Source organism: Anolis sagrei, unplaced genomic scaffold (assembly GCF_037176765.1).
Source record: "Anolis sagrei isolate rAnoSag1 unplaced genomic scaffold, rAnoSag1.mat MAT_SCAFFOLD_31, whole genome shotgun sequence".
Taxonomy (NCBI): Eukaryota; Metazoa; Chordata; class Lepidosauria; order Squamata; family Dactyloidae; genus Anolis; species Anolis sagrei.
The window spans coordinates 7,859-28,063 of record NW_027118843.1 but is presented as its reverse complement, the minus strand read 5'-3'; the positions used below and the strand labels follow the sequence as shown (position 1 = coordinate 28,063).

The 20,205-nt window shown below is 47.8% G+C and overlaps 1 protein-coding gene across 1 annotated transcript; it reads left to right on the top strand.

Annotated features, from left to right (window-relative positions):
- Window positions 1–2,794: 2,794 nt before the first annotated feature.
- LOC132768878 (carbonic anhydrase 14) lies at window positions 2,795–20,157 on the top strand. Its single transcript, XM_067462547.1, has 10 exons — window positions 2,795–2,816; window positions 4,063–4,104; window positions 4,196–4,366; window positions 7,523–7,671; window positions 10,354–10,446; window positions 12,019–12,085; window positions 17,059–17,216; window positions 17,324–17,465; window positions 19,714–19,794; window positions 19,901–20,157. The coding sequence occupies exons 1-10, from the start codon at window positions 2,795–2,797 to the stop codon at window positions 20,155–20,157; spliced, it is 1,182 nt and encodes a 393-aa protein (XP_067318648.1).
- The last annotated feature ends 48 nt before the right edge of the window (window positions 20,158–20,205 follow it).

Genomic DNA, 20,205 nt, shown 5'->3' with positions numbered 1-20,205 from the left:
AACAGTTATAAACATTTTAAAGCCTGTTCTGAGATCTTGTTCCTCTCTCCTTCTCGCCTTGAGAGCACTCTTTCCTTCCATCTCTGAGCATAAACCATTCTCGCTCCAATTGTCATATATTGCAATAATCTTCCAAAATTTTGAGTAATTGGTAGAAGTGTGGCATAAGGCTAAGCTCAAACATACAAGTGCAGGGAACACCGAACCAAAGCTCTCCTGACAGATGGCCATCCAGCCTTGTTGGAAAGGAGTCGCCACCAGGTGCTTCGTTTTCCACTAGCGTTGAGGGCATCCTAAAGACCATCCAATCCAACTCCCTTCGGTCAAACAGGAAGACACAATCCAAGATCTGTCCATGCTTGGCCTCCACTGTAGAAGGGATGCACTTTGTCTCCACTTGTACATGCTGTGGGATTATGGGAGTTGTAGTTTAGTGGGGCACTTGCATTCGACGTCTGCATGGGGCACCCCTTTACCTCCCCGCTCAGGTGGCAACTATTGATATACTCATATTGCATGCTTTTGAATTGCAAGGTTGGCAGAAGCTATGGCTAACAGTTGGGAGCTCACCCCGATCTGTGGCTTTGAACTGCCAACCCTCCAGTCAGCAGATTTCCTTCAGGTAGTGGTGTAACCTGCTGCTTTACCATGGTCCTGACTGCATTTAATACAACAGTTAAAAACATTTTAAAGCCTGTTCTGAGATCTTGTTCCTCTCTCCCTCTCGCCTTGAGAGCAGTCTTTCCTTCCATCTCTGAGCATAAACCATTCTCGCTCCAATTGTCATATATTGCAATCATCTTCCAAACTTTTGAGGAATTGGTAGAAGTGTGGCATAAGGCCAAGCTCAAACATACAAATGCAGGGAACACCCAACCCAAGCTCTCCTGACAGATGGCCATCCAGCCTTGTTGGAAAGGAGTCGCCACCAGGTGCTTCATATTCCACTAGCGTTGAGGGCATCCTAAAGACCATCCAGTCCAACTCTCTTCGGTCAAACAGGAAGACACAATCCAAGATCTGGCCATGCTTGGTCTACACTGTAGAAGGGATGCACTTTGTCCCCACTTGAACATGCTGTGGGATTATGGGAGTTGTAGTTTAGTGGGGCACCAGCACTCCATGTCTGCATAGGGCGCCCCTTTACCTTCCCGCTCAGGTGGCAACTATTGATATACTCATATTGCATGCTTTTGAATTGCTAGGTTGGCAGAAGCTATGGCTAACAGTTGGGAGCTCACCCTGATCTGTGGCTTTGAACTGCCAACCCTCCAATCAGCAGATTTCCTGCAGCTAGTGGTGTAACCTGCTGCGCTACCACGGTCCTGACTGCATGTAGTACAACAGTTATAAACATTTTAAAGCCTGTTCTGAGATCTTGTTCCTCTCTCCTTCTCGCCTTGAGAGCACTCTTTCCTTCCATCTCTGAGCATAAACCATTCTCGCTCCAATTGTCATATATTGCAATAATCTTCCAAAAATTTTAGTAATTGGTAGAAGTGTGGCATAAGGCCAAGCTCAAACATACAAATGCAGGGAACACCCAACCAAAGCTCTCCCGACAGATGGCCATCTAGCCTTGTTGGAAAGGAGTCGTCACCAGGTGCTTCATATTCCACTAGCATTGAGGGCATCCTAAAGACCATCCAATCCAACTCCCTTCGGTCAAACAGGAAGACACAATCCAAGATCTGTCCATGCTTGGTCTACACTGTAGAAAGGATGCACTTTGTCTCCACTTGAACATGCTGTGGGATTATGGGAGTTGTAGTTTAGTGGGGCACCAGCACTCCCTCGCAGGGAAGGCTCAAACCTTGCAAATCTACAACCTAATGATTCCATAGCTCTCAGCCACGGCACTGAAAGGGGTGCCAAAGCAATGTGAAGAGCTGGCCCTGTGCCTGCCTCGGGTGGCTCAGCCTCCTGGGTCGGCGCCAGCCCTCACCCCCGTCTGCACTGCCTGTTCCAGCAGAGACACTAATTTCCAGTGACAGTGGGGTGGGTGGATGGATGGATGGCCCGGCCCTCCCTCCCTCTGGGATCCTGCAGCATGGAGTCACCTGCCTGGATGGCACCTTGACGCCTGGCACAAAGGGGGTTGGACTGGATGACCTTTGGGGGTCCCTTCCAACTCTGGAATTGTGTAATTTTGTACAATTTCTTAGGAGGGGGGCCCTTCTCTTGATGAATATATAACAGGTGTGGGCCAACTTTGGCCCTCCCTCCAGGTGTTTTGGACTTCAACTCACACAATTCCTACCAGCCAGTAGGAATTTGGTCCATGCCTAATAAATAATATTCTTATCACCCTGCTTCTTGTTTTAGACTTTTGCTGTCTCAATATTTTACTTCATCTTCCATTTCTACATCTTATTTTTTCCTTATAAATGATACAAAGGAGGGTGGATGGCCATCTGTTGGGAGGGCTTGGGGTTCCTGCCTGGCTGAAGGGGGTTGGATTGGATGGCCTTTGGAGGTCCCTTCCATGCTCAGATCCTGTGATGCAGTATGGGCACGCTGGCCTTGCATTAATATACAAAGGAGGCTGCAGGGGCATCTGTCAGGAGGGCTTGTTGTTCCCTACTCACTGAAGGGGGTTGGATTGGATGGCCCTTGGGGGTCCCTTCCAGTACAAGATCGTATGATGCAGAATGGGCAAGCTGGCCTTGCATTGATATACAAGGCAGGCTGCAGGGCCATCTGTCAGGAGGGTTTGTTGTTCCTGCCTGGCTGAAGGGGGTTGGATTGGATGGCCCTTGGGGGTCTCTTCCAGTCCAAGATCCTGTGATCCAGAATGGACACGCTGGCCTTGCGTGGTTAGTCGAAGCCTAGAATCACAGTTCTAGGATTGGAGGAGACCCCTTCTCTCTATGGCAAGCGCTGAGCCCAGCCAGGTGTGGGAGTGGCCTGGGAAGACCTCTGTTTCACCTTGGACAGGTAGCAGGAAGGAAGGAAGGAAGGAAGGAAGGAAGGAAGGAAGGAAGGGCGAAGGGAAGCCATTCCCAGGTGGGCAGGGAGCATTTTTATCGATATGTTTTCTCCCAAATTTATTGATGTATCATAATCTAGCTGTACCTGCTACATATTGCTGTGGCCAACCTTCTCTCCCTCGCCTTCTCCCTCTCCTTCCTTCCTTCCTTCCTTCCTTCCTTCCTTCCTTCCTTCCTTTCTTTCTTTCTGTCTCTTTCTATCCTTTCTTTCTTTCTTTCATTCTATCCTTCCATCCCTTCCTTTTAGTCTTTCTTTCTCTCTTTCCTTCCTTCCTTCCTTCCTTCCTTCCTTCCTTCCTTCCTTCCTTCCTTCCTTCCTTCCTTTCTGTCCTTCCTTCCCTCTTTTCTGTCCTTCCTTCCCTTCCTTTAAGTCTTTCCTTCCTTCCTTCCTTCCTTCCTTCCTTCCTTCCTTCCTTTCTGTCCTTCCTTCCCTTCCTTTTAGACTTTCCTTCTCTCCTTCCTTCCTTCCTTCCTTCCTTCCTTCCTTCCTTCCTTCCTTCCTTCCTTCCTTCCTTCCTTCTTTCCTGTCCTTCCTTCCCTTCCTTCCCTTCCTTTTAGACTTTCCTTCTCTCCTTCCTTCCTTCCTTCTCTTCCTCTTCCCTTTCCATCCACCTTTTCTTTCCCTTCCTCTTTCTCCTTTTTCTTCCTTCTCTGCCTCTTCTTGGACCACAACTCCCAACAGTCCTCCTGATCCATCTACCTGCCTGCCTGCCTGCCTGCCTGTCTATCTCTACCTAATCTACCTACCTGGAGGATTTCTGGGAGCTGCAGTCCAGGAATAGGAAATTGGAAATCTGCAGGGATTGGGATGCTCTCCAAGAAATCCAAGGAGAAGCAAGCTCGCAGCTTGGAAGCAGTGCATTTGGAGGATCCTCCTCTCCTGAAGATTTTAATGAGGAAAAAATAATAAAATTTGCTTGAAGTTTCTTGGTGAGCTTGGGTGTGTATGTGTCTGTGTGTGTGTGTTGTGGTTTGACAATACCAGGAGCAGGGGAAATGTCATCGGGGTGACAACCCCCCCCCCCATTATTGTGGAGCCTTGCTTATGTCCCTCTCTTTCTTTTCTCCCCAGGCCCCCCTCACCATGGAGACCCCCATCACTGGAGCTACACAGGTGAAGACCCCGCACCCTATGGTCCTGTTGGTTTTCCCAATCCCCCCCCCCCACTGACCCCCCTCAATTTGAGTGTGCCCTCTTCCTGCAGACAAGGCCAATTGGAGCTCCGCCTTCCCTTTTTGTGGGGGGCACCTGCAGTCCCCCATTGACATTGAAACCAGCACGGCCATCTTCAGCCCCCAGCTGACCCCCATCCTGTTGTCCGGCTACGACCTGCCATCCGAAATGCAACTGCAGCTGAAGAACAACGGACACACAAGTGAGTTGAGTGTGTGTGTGTGTGTTCTTCTTCCATGACTCTCCTTGTTCCCTCTTGCTCTTTGTAAATACTGTCTATAACAGTGGTTCTCAACCTGGGGGTCACGACCCCCAGGGGGGTCGCCTGGCCATTTCGAAGGGGTCATGAGGCCAGGTGAGGGCTCCTTCACATGAGGCCTGGCCTCGTGCAAATCCTGTCTCGCTTGCCTTGTGCTCTCGCCATCCAAGGTTGGCGAGGTTGGGGGTCACCACAACATGAGAACCATATTTAGGGGTCCCGGTGTTAGAAAGGTTGAGAACCACTGGTCTATACTCGAGTATAAGCCTAGTTTTTCAACCCTTGTTTTAGGCTGAAAAAGTCCCCTCGGCTTATACTCGAGTCAAGGTTATTTATTATTTTACTCTGTCATTATTATTATTATTATTATTGCATTTATTATTTTACTCTATTTATTATTATTTTAGTTATCATTTTACTTTATTATTGCATTTATTATTTTACTCTATTTATTATTATTATTTTAGTTATCATTTTACTTTATTATTGCATTTATTATTTTACTCTATTTATTATTATTATTTTAGTTATCATTTTACTTTATTATTGCATTTATTATTTTACTCTATTTATTATTATTATTTTAGTTATCATTTTACTTTATTATTGCATTTATTATTTTACTCTATTTATTATTATTATTTTAGTTATCATTTTACTTTATTATTGCATTTATTATTTTATTTTAGAAGTGTTATCACTGAATTTATCATTTTACTCCATGATTAATATATTTATTATTTCACTCTATTATTATTCCTCTATTTTATTTTACTGTCTTTATTATTATTGGAAGGATATGTAAGCACATTTAAGCTGAAGAAGGTTAGGGCTGACTTCAGTTTAAATGTGCTTACATATCCTTCCAATAATAAGGTTAGGGCAGACTTATCGTAAATTACAATTTTAATTAAATATTCAAAACAATTTAACCTACTGATGCCTCAATTAATGTAATTTTATTAGTGTCTGTTTTCGTTTTGAAATGTACCAGTAGCTACTGAATTTCTCACCCTCCGTTTTCCCAGTTTTTGTTGTAAAATTAAGTAGCTCAGCTTATATTCAGGTCGGCTTATACTCGAGTATATACGGTAAGTTAAAGAAGGAAGACAAATGCAGAGGCAGGGTGGCCATCTGCCAGGACAGTTTTGATTGTGTTTTCCTGAATGGCAGAAAGGGGCTTAGACTGGATAGCCCTTGGGGGTCTCGTCTAACTCTGGGGTTCTATGAAAAGGCTAAGCCTGCCATAGGGCCGTGTGGGGGTCTCCACCTGCCCCCTCCCCTTCCTCCTATTGTGCCAGGAATGGCTTTTAACTGGGATTTTTATCATTTGTCCCCATCTTATTTCCGGCGTCTTGGAGGCTGTGTTCAACTCTGGCCATTGGGGTAGGGATACTATCGCTCCATCTTCCATGCCGAGGAGCATTCCTCTAGTCCAGGGGTAGGGAACCTTCGGCTCTCCAGGTGTGGTGGACTTCAACTCCCACAATTCCTTGAGGCACGTGTAAGCCTTTGGGGTGAATGCCGAGCCTCAAGGAATTGTGGGAGTTGAAGTCCACCACACCTGGAGAGCCGAAGGTTTCCTACCCCTGCTCTAGTCAATGTCCTTAAGGATACCTTTATTGCCTCAGCACTAAAAGCAGTACCTATTTTATCTACTCGCATTTCTGCTTTCAACCTGCTAGTTGGGCAGGATTTCCTGGAGGCAGCACTGATGGAGTTGTTCCAGGAGTTGCATGTGACGTCTGTAGACAGTCCACGTTTTGCAGGCATAGAGCAAGGTTGGGAGGATAATAGCTTTATAGACAAGCCCCTTGGTCTCCCTACGGATGTCCCAGTCCTCAAACACTCTCTGCTTCATTCGGAAAATGCTGCACTCGCAGAGCTCAGGCGGTGTTGTATTTCAGTGTCAATGTTGACTTTGGTGGAGAGGTGGCTGCCAAGGGAGCGGAAATGGTCCACAATTTCTAATGTGACACCATTGAGCTATATCTCTGGCATTGGAGATGGATTGACTGGTGACTGCTGGAACAGCACTTTGGTTTTCTCAATGTTCAGTGACAGGCCAAGCTTCGTGTATGCTTCTGCGAAGGTGTTGAGAGTGGCTTGTAGATCTTCTGAATGCTCTGGTTAGACCACACCTGGAACATTGTGTCCAATTCTGGGCACCGCAATTGAAGAAAGACATTGACAAGCTGGAATGTGTCCAGAGGAAGAGGGTGACTAAAATGATCAAGGGTCTGGAGAACAAGCCCTATGAGGAGCGGCTTAAGGAGCTGGGCATGTTTAGCCTGAAGAAGAGAAGGATGAGAGGAGATATGATAGCCATGTATAAATATGTGAGAGGAAGCCATAGGGAGGAGGGAGCAAGCTTGTTTTCTGCTTCCTTGGAGACTAGGATGCAATGGAACAATGGCTTCAAACTACAAGAGAGGAGATTCCATCTGAACATGAGGAAGAACTTCCTGACTGGGAGAGCCGTTCAGCAGTGGAACTCTCTGCCACGGAGCGTGGTGGAGGCTTCTTCTTTGGAAGCTTTTAAACAGAGGCTGGATGGCCATCTGTCGGGGGTGCTTTGAATGCAATATTCCTGCTTCTTGGCAGAATGGGGTTGGACTGGATGGCCCATGAGGTCTCTTCCAACTCTTTGATTCTAGGATTCTATGACTGTGAGAGCCGTTCAGCAGTGGAACTCCCTGCCCCGGAGTGTGGTGGAGGCTCCTTCTTTGGAAGCTTTTAAACAGAGTCTGGATGGCCATCTGCCAGGAGTGATTTGAATGCAATATTCCTGCTTCTTGGCAGAATGGGGTTGGACTGGATGATGGCCCAGGAGGTCTCTTCCAACTCTTTGATTCTAGGATTCTATAACTTCCTGACTGTGAGAGCCGTTCAGCAGTGGAACTCCCTGCCCCGGAGTGTGGTGGAGGCTCCTTCTTTGGAAGCTTTTAAACAGAGTCTGGATGGCCATCTGCCAGGAGTGATTTGAATGCAATATTCCTGCTTCTTGGCAGAATGGGGTTGGACTGGATGATGGCCCAGGAGGTCTCTTCCAACTCTTTGATTCTAGGATTCTATGATTCTCTCCCCCTCCCCTTGCAGTCGTGCTGGACCTGCCCAGGAACCTGTCTGTGTCCGGCGGGGGCTTCCCTTTCCCGTACCAGGCAGCCCAGCTACACCTGCACTGGGGGTCCCAGCCCGGCCTGGGGGGCTCCGAACACACCGTGGATGGGCACCGCTTCGCCGGAGAGGTCAGTCCCTTTTTCACGCTGCTCTCACTGATACACACAAGCCATTTCAATGAGGGAAGGTGGAGTGTGACATCTCAGACCCCAAACCTTTGGCCAGGTCGCAGAGAGACCTAGTGGTTCAACTCTCTGTAGGCCTACATCTATATTCACACACACACACACACACACTGCTTGCTAGGATCACACAAGTGGAAGGACCTTGAAGGCATCTAGTCCAGCCCTCCCGTCCTTCTGCCACACTTTTGGAATTCTAGAAGGTCTCTGATATAGCAATTCTCTGCTGATGCTGTTTCAAAAAGTGGATGAAGCTGTAAATGAGGGACAAGTTGTTTTCCAGCCTGAAACATTCTGGCTCCCCATCAGTTCCTGGACAGATGTTGACTTTGCTTCCTTAAATGATAATTCGTTTTCCTTCTTAAGGAGCATTGTTTGCTTCCTTCTTAATTTAAGGAACCTTGTAAACACTAATAATAATAATAACAACAACAACAACAACAACAACAACAACAACAACAACAACAACAAGAATGATAATCTTTCTTTATATTCCGCTTTATCTCCCCAGGGGGACTCAGAGCATATTACAGAACACATATGAGGCAAACATTCAATGTATTTTACACAACGACATACAATAACACGGACAAAAGTAAAGGTCTCCCCCCTTTTTCATCTCCAGCATCTGGAGGCGATGCTCAGCTTCTGGCCTTGAGGACGTGTTCTTCTTCCATTTTTTTCCATGCCACGGAGCCTGCTATCCATAGATATCCCTCTGTTGCCTGCATATTTGCATGGAGTGCCCTTTTACCTTCCCACCAAGGCGGTACCTATTGATCTACTTGCATTGCATGCTTTCAAACTGCAAGGTTGGCGGAAGCCAGGGCTGACAGTCAGGAACTCACCTTGAGTCATGGCTTTGAACTGACAAATTTCCTGCAGATATTGACTTTGCTTCCTCAAGTGATAATTGATTTTTCTTCTTAAGGAGCCTTGTTTGCTTCCCTCTTAATGTAAGGAACCTTGTAAACACTTCATTACTTAAAAGAGCTATTGGCTTTGGTAATGTAAACATGTTGTTTTCCACCAAGAGTTCAACAGTTAATCATTGTCACAGTTCTCATCAGCAACTTTTAATCAGCAATGTATGTAATAATAACAACAACAACAACAACAACAACAACAACAACAACAACACTTTATTTATATTCCACCCTTCTCACCCCACAGGGGACTCAGGATGGATCACAGTACATAAATTGCCAACTCTTTGGTCGACAGATTTCCTGCACATGTTGACTTTGCTTCCTTAAGTGACAATTGGTTTCCATATTAAGGAGCCTTGTTTGCTCCCCTCTTAACGTAAGGAACCTTGTAAACACTTCCTTATCTAAAAGAACCATTGGCTTTGGTAATGTAAACATGTTGTTTTCCACCAAGAGTTTAACAGTTAATCATTGTCACAGTTCTCATCAGCAACTTTTAATTACAGTTCAGCAATGTATGTAATAATAACAACAACAACAACAACTCCACCCTTCTCACCCCACAGGGGACTCAGAATGGATCACAGTACATAAATTGCCAACTCTTTAGTCGACAGATTTCCTGCACATGTTGACTTTGCACATGTTGACTTTGCTTCCTTAAGTGGCAATTGGTTTCCATATTAAGGGGCCTTGTTTGCTCCCCTCTTAATGTAAGGAACCTTGTAAACACTTCGTTACTTAAAAGAGCCATTGGCTTTGGTAATGTAAACATGTTGTTTTCCACCAAGTGTTTAACAGTTAATCATTGTCACAGTTCTCATCAGCAACTTTTAATTACAGTTCAGCAGTGTATGTAATAATAATAATAATAATAATAATAATAATAATAATAACAACAACAACAACAACAACAACACTTTATTTATATTCCGTCCTTCTCACCCCGAAGGGGACTCAGGACGGATCACAGTACATATGCTCGGCAAACATTCAATGCCACTTTGTATAGACAATAAACAGACAGACAGAACAGAAGGTGGTTTGTTTCAGCTGTTTTTGGTGCCATGGAAGGTTGGGCTGGAGTCCAGGGGATGCTGTTGCTCTATCCTCTATGACAAAGAGCTGTCAGGACTTCCTCCCTCCTTTTGGTCACCCAGTATTTTTTAATCTTTTCTTTATGGCATCATAAAACACCTCCCCCACTTTTTAGCGGTACCTAATTTCTCTCATCACAGCTAAAGGTGTTTTCGAATTGCTTAGGTAAACAATGAGCTAGGCTGACAATTGGCAGCTCACGCCAACCCGGAGTTTTGAACTTGCAACCTTTTGGTTGATAGATCTTATAATTGCTGATGATTTAAACTAGATACGGGCAAACTTGGACCCTCCAGGTGTTTTGGACTTCAACTCCCACAATTCCTAACAGCCTACCGGCTGTTAGGAATTGTGGGAGTTGAAGTCCAAAACACCTGGAGGGAGGGCCGAAGTTGGCCCATGCTTGTGTTAAACCCTGCCGTGCTGGAATGCTGCAGGTGCAGATGGTTTGCTTCAAGCATCCATCCACCCTTGTTGTCCAGGATTTACCAGGATCTTCCATTCGGGAAGGGCCCGAGGATCGAGAGGGTGGGCAGGGTGCACCATGGGAGGGGGCTTTGGGGTGCCCACAAAGATGCCCACTCTCTCCCCTTGATTCCAGCTCCACGTGGTCCACTACGACTCCCGCTTCGGCAGCATCAAGGAGGCAGCAAAGGAGCCTGGCGGGTTGGCGGTGCTGGCCGCCTTTCTCGAGGTGAGTAGGCTGCAGGTGGGGTCTCAGTTCGGGTCTCTTAAGCCTCTAGTCCTCAACGAGAAGCAGATAGATACCATTAATCTAGCCCCTCATTCCTTTCTCCTCCCATCCTAAATGATGACCTGGAATGGAGCTTCTTCAGGATGCGTGTTCCTTTGTTTTAAGACCTCCTGGTCATTCTTCCTTCACCTCCAGCTGGGGTATTGGGGGGCAACCTGTGCTCAATGGGGTTACACTCCCCCTGAGAGTGCAGGTCTGTAGTTTGGGAGTCCTCCTGTACTCAACACTGTCACTTGATGCTCAGGTGTCAGCAGTAGCCAGGAGGGCTTTTACACAACGTAAACTTCTGCGCCAGCTGCGACCATACTCGTGAAGTATGACTTGGCCAGGGTGGTCCACGCGTTAGTTACATCCAGACTGGACTACTGCAATGCGCTTTATGTGGGGCTGCCCTTGAAGACGGCCCAGAAGCTCTAATTCGTACAACGGGCAGCCAGGCTCCTTACTGGAGCAAACTATAGGGAGCATACAACATCCTTTGGGGTTACACTCCCCGTGAAGGCGTAGGTCTGTAGCTTGGGAGTCCTCCTGGACTCAACGCTGTCGCTTGATGCTCAGGTGTCGGCGGTGGCCAGGAGGACCTTTGCACAACTTAAACTCATGTGCTAGCTGCAACCATACCTCGTGAAGTCTGACTTGACCAGCGTGGTCCACGGCTTTGTTACATCCAGAATGGACTACTGCAATGCGCTCTACGTGGGGCTGCCCTTGAAGACGGCCCGGAAGCTCCAACTGGTGCAACAGTCAGCAGCCAGGACTCTTGTCTGTTGGAGCTAGGTGGGAATGTTTCAACTGACCACCTTGATTAGCATTTGATGGCCTGGCAGTGCCTGGAGCAATCTTCTGTTGAGAGGTGATTAGCTGACCCTGATTGTTTCCTCTCTGTTGTTGTGCTGTTGTAATTTTAGAGTTTTTTTTTTTAATACTGGTAGCCAGATTTTATTGATTTTCATGATTTCCTCCTTTCTGTTGAAATTGTCCACATGCTTGTGGATTTCAATGGCTTCTCTGTGTAGTCTGACATGGTGGTTGTGAGACAGAAAGGAGGAAACCACAAAAATGAACAAATTCTGGCTACCAGTATTAAAAAAAAACTCTAAAATTACAACAGCACAACAACAGAGAGGAAACAAACAAGGACATTTAATCACCTCTCAACAAAAGATTGCCCCAGGCACTGCCAGGCCATCAAATGCTAATCAAGGTGGTCAGTTGAAACATTCACCCCTAGCTCCAGCAGACAAGAGTCCTTTGTCCCACCCTGGTCATCATTCCACAGATATATAAACCCATTTTTCCTACTTCCAACAGACCTCACTTCCTCTGAGGATGCTTGCCATAGATGCAGGCAAAACGTCAGGAGAGAATGCCTCTAGAATATGGCCATAGAGCCTGAAAAAACCTACAACAACCCACTGTACTGTATTGCTTTCGCTTGCTGTGAGCCGAACGCTCTGCTGTGTATTCTTTTTGTGTTTTGAAACACTCTGCTGTTTTGTGGGAATTCCCCAGGTGGGCTCCGAGGAGAACGCACCTTACCAGCACATCCTGGAGCACCTGGGCGCCATCCAAGAGGAAGGTGAGGAACGGACAGAGGGCGGGGAGGTGTCTTTGGAAAGGGGAAACGTATAAGATTGCATCAGAATGAAGTTTTGAGAAAGAGAGAAAGAAGGCAGGAGGAAGGGAAGGTGTGAGAAGGGCAGCGCTGCCAGGTACTGAGGGAGAAGGTGTGTAGGTGAAAGGGGAAAGGAAGAGCACGATGACATGGAAGAGAGAAGTGGGAGGCGGAAAACAGGATTGTTTTGGAACAGGGGCCACTTCTACACAGCTGAATAACATCCAGATTATCTGCTTTGAACTTGATCAAAACGATCTTGACAGATTAGAGAGATGGGCCAAAACTAACAAAATGAAGTTCAACAGTGACAAATGCAAGATACTCCACTTAGGCAGGAAAAACAAAATGCAAAGATATAGAATGGGCAAACGCAAGATACTCCACTTAGGCAGGAAAAACGAAATGCAAAGATACAGAACGGGGGATAATGCCTGGCTCGAGAGCAGGACGTGTGGAAAAGATCTTGGAGTCCTCATGGACAGGAAGTTAAACATGAGCCAGGAATGCGATGTGGCGGCAAAAAAAAAGCCAATGGGATGTTGGCCTGCATCAAGAGGAGCCTTGTGCCTAGATCTAGGGAAGTCATGCTCCCCATGCTCTATTCTGCTTTGGTTAGACTACACCTGGAATATTGTGTCCAATTCTGGGCACCACAATTCAAGAGAGATATTGACAAGCTGGAATGTGTCCAGAGGAGGGCAACTAAAATGATAAAGGGTCTGGAGAACAAGCTCTATGAGGAGCGGCTTAAGGAGCTGGGCATGTTTAGCCTGAAGAAGAGAAGGATGAGAGGACATATGAGAGCCATGTATAAATATGTGAGAGGAAGCCACAGGGAGGAGGAGGGAGCAAGCTTGTTTTCTGCTTCCCTGGAGACTAGGACGCGGAAGAATGGCTTCAAACTACAAGAGAGGAGATTCCATCTGAACATTAGGAAGAACTTCCTGACTGTGAGAGCCATTCAGCAGTGGAACTCTCTGCCCTGGAGTGTGGTGGAGGCTCTTTCTTTGGAGGCTTTTAAACAGAGGCTGGATGGCCATCTGTCAGGGGTGATTTGAATGTGATTTTCCGGCTTCTTGGCAGAATGGGGTTGGACTGGATGGCCCAGGAGGTCTCTTCCAACTCTTTGATTCTATGATTCTATTATTCTATGAAAGGAGTTTCTGTCTGAACATGAGGAAGAACGTCCTGACTGTGAGAGCCATTCAGCAGTGGAACTCTCTGCCCTGGAGTGTGGTGGAGGCTCTTTCTTTGGAGGCTTTTAAACAGAGGCTGGATGGCCATCTGTCAGGGGTGCTTTGAATGTGATTTTCCTGCTTCTTGGCATAATGAGGTTGGACTGGATGATGGCCCACCCGGTCTCTTCCAACTCTAGGATTCTAGGATTCTATGATATAGCAGTGTAGACTTGGGCAACAACAACAACAAAAACAACTACAATAATGTATTGTCGAAGGCTTTCATGGCTGGAATCACTCAGTTCTTGTGGGTTTTTTTGGGCTATATGGCCATGTTCTAGAGGCATTTCTCCTGATGTTTCGCCTGCATCTATGGCAAGCATCCTCAGAGGATGCTTGCCATAGATGCAGGCGAAACATCAGGAGAAATGCCTCTAGAACATGGCCATATAGCCCGAAAAAACCCACAAGAACTGAACAACAATAATGTCTGCCCACTATGTTTAAACTATTGACTGGCACCATAGCTGACAGAATTCAAGATTATCTTAAAGAAAATAATATCTTGCCGGATGAACAGAAAGGCAACAAACAAAAAAGCAGGGGCACAAAAGACCAGTTATTAATTGACTAAATGATTCTGGAGAACTGCAAAAGCCGAAAAACCAATCTTCGCATGACGTGGATTACAACAAAGCCTTTGACTCACTCCCACACAGTTGGATCATCAAGTGCCTAGACACCATCGGGATTTGTAAAAATGTTGGCACTTTTATTGAAAATAGGATGAAGCACTGGAAGACTGAACTGTTTGTTGGAAAGTAAAACTATGGACTTGTCAGCATCAGAAGAGGGATTTTTCAGGGAGACTCAGTGTCCCCACTGCTTTTCATCATTGCCACAATCCCTCTGTCTCAACAATCTTGGAGGGACTGTTTTGCAGTGGCTCCGCTCATTCCTTGAGGGTCGGTCTCAGAAGGTGTTACTGGGAGACTCCTGTTCAACCCCACAACCTTTGTCTTGTGGGGTTCCTCAGGGTTCAATACTGTCTCCCATGTTGTTTAACATCTACATGAAGCCGCTGGGAGAGATCATGCGGAGTTTCGGAGTGCGATGTTATCTGTACGCGGATAATGTCCAACTCTGTCACTCCTTCCCACCCGCTACTAAGGAGGCTGTCCAGGTCCTGAACCGGTGCTTGGCCGCTGTGACGGTCTGGATGAGGGCGAACAAATTGACATTGAATCCAGACAAGACAGAGGTACTCCTGGTCAGTCGCAAGGCCAAACAGGGCATAGGGTTACAGCCTGTGTTGGATGGGGTCGCGCTCCCTCTGAAGACACAGGTTCGCAGTTTGGGTGTGACCCTGGACTCATTGCTGAGCCTGGAACACCAGGTTTCGGCGGTGGTCAGGGGAGCATTTGCACAGCTAAAGCTTGTGCGCCAGCTGCGCCCGTACCTTGGGAAGTCTGACTTGGCCACGGTAGTCCACGCTCTGGTTACATCCCATTTAGACTACTGTAACGCTCTCTACGTGGGGTTGCCTTTGAAGACGGCTCGGAAGCTCCAACTAGTCCAACATTCGGCAGCCATGATTTTAACAGGAGTGGAGCGCAGGGAGCATACAACCCCCCTGTTGCGCCAACTCCACTGGCTACCGATCTGCTACCGGGCTCAATTCAAAGTGCTGGCGTTGGCCTATAAAGCCCTAAACGGTTCTGGCCCAACCTACCTATCCGAACGTATCTCGGCCTATCAGCCCACCAGGACCCTAAGATCTTCTGGGGGGGCCCTGCTCTCTATCCCGCCTGCTTCACAGGTGCGGCTGGCGGGGACGAGAGACAGGGCCTTCTCAGTGGTGACCCCTCGGCTGTGGAACACCCTTCCCATGGAGGTTAGATCAGCCCCCTCATTAATGGTGTTCCGAAGAAGATTAAAAACTTGGATGTTTGAGCAGGCATTCGGACCAACAGTGCAATGAATGTTATGATACAGGAACGGAAAAACGGACGACGAGCTGGATCACGACTCTAGTTATGAGATGTATTGTGTTGTTTATGATTGTATTAATATTGTATACCATGCTATTGGGTTTTAAATTGTATATCTTTGTCTGATTTTTTTTCCTTGTTGTAAACCGCGTTGAGTTGCCTGTTTGGCTGAGAAACTGCGGTATACAAGTAAAGTAAAGTAAATAAATAAATAAAACCCAGAGAGGCGCCAAAGTGAAGGACAGAAACCTGGAGAAGTGCAAAGAAGGAAAAGAGGGGGAGGTTTCGTTGCACACGTGAGCAGGTGTATCCTACCTGACTCTGGTCAAGTATGATGCAGGACGGTCCAACGTGGCAGCCTTGCACCCAGTAGTTACTGTACTCTCCAGATTAAAGTATTGTATTTTGGATCTTGTCACCCCCAGTATCTGATTGGAATAGGGATACTAGAGATTTGGGGAGTTACTTCCGCTACAACGGCTCGCTGACCACCCCGCCCTGCTTCCAGACCGTCAACTGGACCATCTTCAATCAGACCCTCCGCCTCTCCGCAGAATCATAGAATCATAGAATCCTAGAATCAAAGAGTTGGAAGAGACCTCCTGGGCCATCCAGTCCAACCCCATTCTGCCAAGAAGCAGGAATATTGCATTCAAATCACCCCTGACAGCTTCCAAAGCTTCCAAAGAAGGAGCCTCCACCACACTCCGGGGCAGAGAGTTCCACTGCTGAACGGCTCTCACAGTCAGGAAGTTCCTCCTAATGTTCAAATGGAATCTCCTCTCTTGTAGTTTGAAGCCATTGTTCCGCATCCTAGTCTCCAAGGAAGCAGAAAACAAGCTTGCTCCCTCCTCCCTGTGGCTTCCTCTCACATATTTATACATGGCTATCATATCTCCTCTCAGCCTTCTCTTCTTCAGGCTAAACATGCCCAGCTCTTTAAGCCGCTCCTCATAGGGCTTGTTCTCCAGGCCTTTGATCATTTTAGTCGCCCTCCTCTGGACACATTCCAGCTTGTCAATATCTCTCTTGAATTGTGGTGCCCAGAATTGGACACAATATTCCAGATGTGGTCTAACCAAAGCAGAATAGAGCATGGGGAGAATGACTTCCCTAGATCTAGACACTATGCTCCTATTGATGCAGGCCAAAATCCCATTGGCTTTTTTTGCCGCCACATCACATTGTTGGCTCATGTTCCCCTTCCTCCCCACGAGGACTCCAAGATCTTTTTCACACGTCCTGCTCTCGAGCCAGGCGTCACCCATTCTGTATCTTTGCATTTCGTTTTTCCTGCCAAAGTGGAGTATCTTGCATTTGTCCCTGATGAACTTCATTTTGTTAGTTTTGGCCCATCTCTCTAATCTGTCAAGATCGTTTTGAATCCTGCTCCTGTTGTTGTTGTTGTTGTTGTTGTTGTTCATTCATTCAGTCGTCTCCGACTCTTCGTGACCTCATGGACCAGCCCACGCCAGAGCTCCCTGTCGGCCGTCACCACCCCCAGCTCCTTCAAGGTCAGTCCAGTCACTTCAAGGATGCCATCCATCAGGGAGGCTGCAATTGCATTTTGCCTTGTGTTTGGATTCTTGGGGGGATTTTCCAGCCCTTAGGTCCCCCCAAGAGTCAGAACACAAGGCAATGGGATGCCTCTTGTGCATCCCCTCAGCCCCTCTTGCAGGAGGCGCTATCAACTTCCTCTTCTCAGGGTCTTCCGCCCCCCCCCCCCCCAAAAAAAAACCTCCACTTGCCCCCTTTTCCTTTCCAGGGGAGGAGACGCTGGTGGGGGGCTTCGACGTGACCCAGCTGCTGCCCGCCGACCTGGGGCGCTACTTCCGCTACAACGGCTCGCTGACCACCCCGCCCTGCTTCCAGACCGTCAACTGGACCATCTTCAACCAGACCCTCCGCCTCTCCCCACAGCAGGTCTCTGGGGAAAGCAAGGCACTACTCAAAGGGTGTGGGGGGGATAGGGGTGGTTTTTTCTCCCCTTGAGGCCCCTCTGGATGACCTTTGGTGCCCTTCTCCCCCAGATCTCGGTGCTGGAGGACACCCTCCGGGGCGACGGAGACCACCCCCTCCATGGCAACTTCCGCCTCCCGCAGGACCTCTACGGCCGGACTGTCCTGGCCAGCTTCTCCGAGGGCCACTCCTCCAGAAGGGCCCCACTGCCTGGTAAGCCTGCCTTCCTTCCTTCCTTCCTTCCTTCCTTCCTTCCTTCCTTCCCTCCTTCCTTCCTTCCTTCTTTCCTTTCTTCTTTCCTTCCTTCCTTCCCTTCCTTCCTTCTGTCCTTCCTTCCTTCTGTCCTTCCTTCCTTCTTTCCTTTCTTCTTTCCTTCCCTTCCTTCCTTCCTTCCTTCCTTCCTTCCTTCTTTCGTTTCTTCTTTCCTTCCTTCCTTCCTTCCTTCCTTCTGTCCTTCCTTCCTTCCTTCCTTCCTTCCTTCCTTCCTTCCTTCTGTCCTTCTGTCCGTCCTTCCTTCCTTCCTTCCTTCCTTCCTTCCTTCCTTCCTTCTGTCCTTCCTTCCTTCTGTCCTTCCTTCCTTCCTTCTGCCCTTTCTTCCTTCTGTCCTTCCTTCCTTCCTTCTGCCCTTTCTTCCTTCTGTCCTTCCTTCCTTCCTTCCTTCCTTCCATCCTTCCGTCCTTCCTTCCTTCCTTCCTGCCTCCTCCCTCTTTCCTTCTTTCCTCCTATTATACCTTCCCTTTTTTCTTCCTTCCTTCCTTCTTTCGTTTCTTCTTTCCTTCCTTCCTTCCTTCCTTCTGTCCTTCCTTCCTTCCTTCCTTCCTTCCTTCCTTCCTTCCTTCCTTCCTTCTGTCCTTCTGTCCGTCCTTCCTTCCTTCCTTCCTTCCTTCCTTCCTTCCTTCTGTCCTTCCTTCCTTCTGTCCTTCCTTCCTTCCTTCTGCCCTTTCTTCCTTCTGTCCTTCCTTCCTTCCTTCCTTCCTTCCTTCCTTCCTTCTGTCCTTCCTTCCTTCTGTCCTTCCTTCCTTCCTTCTGCCCTTTCTTCCTTCTGTCCTTCCTTCCTTCCTTCCTTCTTTCCTTCCTTCCTTCCTTCCATCCTTCCGTCCTTCCTTCCTTCCTTCCTTCCTTCTTTCGTTTCTTCTTTCCTTCCTTCCTTCCTTCCTTCTGTCCTTCCTTCCTTCCTTCCTTCCTTCCTTCTGTCCTTCTGTCCGTCCTTCCTTCCTTCCTTCCTTCCTTCCTTCCTTCCTTCCTTCCTTCCTTCCTTCTGTCCTTCCTTCCTTCTGTCCTTCCTTCCTTCCTTCTGCCCTTTCTTCCTTCTGTCCTTCCTTCCTTCCTTCCTTCCTTCCTTCCTTCCTTCCTTCCTTCCTTCCTTCCTTCTGTCCTTCCTTCCTTCCTTCTGCCCTTTCTTCCTTCTGTCCTTCCTTCCTTCCTTCCTTCCTTCCTTCCTTCCTTCCTTCCTTCCATCCTTCCGTCCTTCCTTCCTTCCTTCCTTCCTTCCTTCCTTCCTTCCTTCCTTCCCTCCCCCTTCCTTCCTTCTTTCCCTTCCTTCCTGCCTCCTCCCTCTTTCCTTCTTTCCTCCTATTATACCTTCCCTTTTTTCTTCCTTCCTTTTTTCTTCCTCCTTCCCTCCTTCTCTCCCTTCCAACCTGAATACGAGGCATGAGCTGATCCTTCCCTTCTTCTTTTCTTCCTCTCTCCCTTCTTACCTTCCTTGATATAAGATGGGAATCCAGCCATTGCTGCTATTATTATTATTATTATTATTATTATTATTATTATTATTATTACCCATATTGACCCGAGTCTAATGCTCCATCGAATCTAATGCGCACTTCAAATTTTAATAACCTGAAACCAAAGCTTGTATTTGGTGTTGAATATAATGTGCAGCAGCAACAAGCGCACTTCTTTGTCATTTGGCCCCATAAGGTGTGCATTACAATTTCTGCACATTTAGCATTCTTTCTCTGAAAAGCAAGCATGTTGGAGCACCAATGCTTCCAGCAATGGAAACGAAATCCTTGGGTTGCACCTGTGCACTGGCTCCATGGGATGAAATCATGCAGTTTTACAAGATCTCTAGCCTTCTCTGCCAAACTACAAATCCCAGGGTTGCATAGTATTGAGCCATGGCCATGAAATCAGAGATGACATCCCTCAAAGAAGAGCTCCGGAAGCAACTTCCCCTTTGGCTTTGGCTCTGCACTAAGACGACCGTATGATGCGAATCTAATGCGCACCCATATTTTGGTGAGACCATTTTGCAAGGAAAGGTGAGCATTAGATTTGAGTCAATAGGGTATTATGGTCATCCTGCTTTCCTCTATGGAATGGAACTCAAAGCCGCTTGCAACCCTGCCTGGGTCCCTCTCCTGCACAAAGAAGAGAACAAAGGCCGGGGAGACCCCTCCTCTCTTTCCTGCCTCTCCCAAGGACTAAGGGGTCTCCCTTTGACCCTCTTCTGCAGGTGAAGGAGCTCCCCCCAGCAGCCCGGAGACCCCCGAGAAGCCCCCAGAAGAGGAAGGCGATGGAGCGGCCTCAGGACAAGGCAAGCACCCCTTCTCTGCACAGACCCCCCACCCCTTTTGGGACTCCTCTTGTTGCCCTGCACAGACCCCCACCCCTTTTGGGACTCCTCTTGTTGCCCTGCACAGACCCCCACCCCTTTTGGGACTCCTCTTGTTGCCCTGCACAGACCCCCCACCCCTTTTGGGACTCCTCTTGTTGCCCTGCACAGGCCCCCACCCCTTTTGGGGCTCCTCTTGTTGCCCTGCACAGACCCCCCACCCCTTTTGGGGCTCCTCTTGTTGCCCTGCACAGGCCCCCCACCCCTTTTGGGACCCCTCTTGTTGCCCTGCACAGGCCCCCCACCCCTTTTGGGACTCCTCTTGTTGCCCACAGCCACTTGTAGCTGGAGGAGGGGCTTCTCTTGTTGCCCATGGCCACTGACTGGCCAAGG

Excerpts from the sequence above, each read along its gene's own strand:
- LOC132768878 (XM_067462547.1), top strand. The coding sequence starts at position 2,795 with ATGGACACGCTGGCCTTGCGTG. Across the intron at positions 10,447-12,018 it reads TGCTGGCCGCCTTTCTCGAG|GTGGGCTCCGAGGAGAACGC; the intron begins GTGAGTAGGCTG and ends GGAATTCCCCAG. Across the intron at positions 17,466-19,713 it reads CAGAAGGGCCCCACTGCCTG|GTGAAGGAGCTCCCCCCAGC; the intron begins GTAAGCCTGCCT and ends CCTCTTCTGCAG.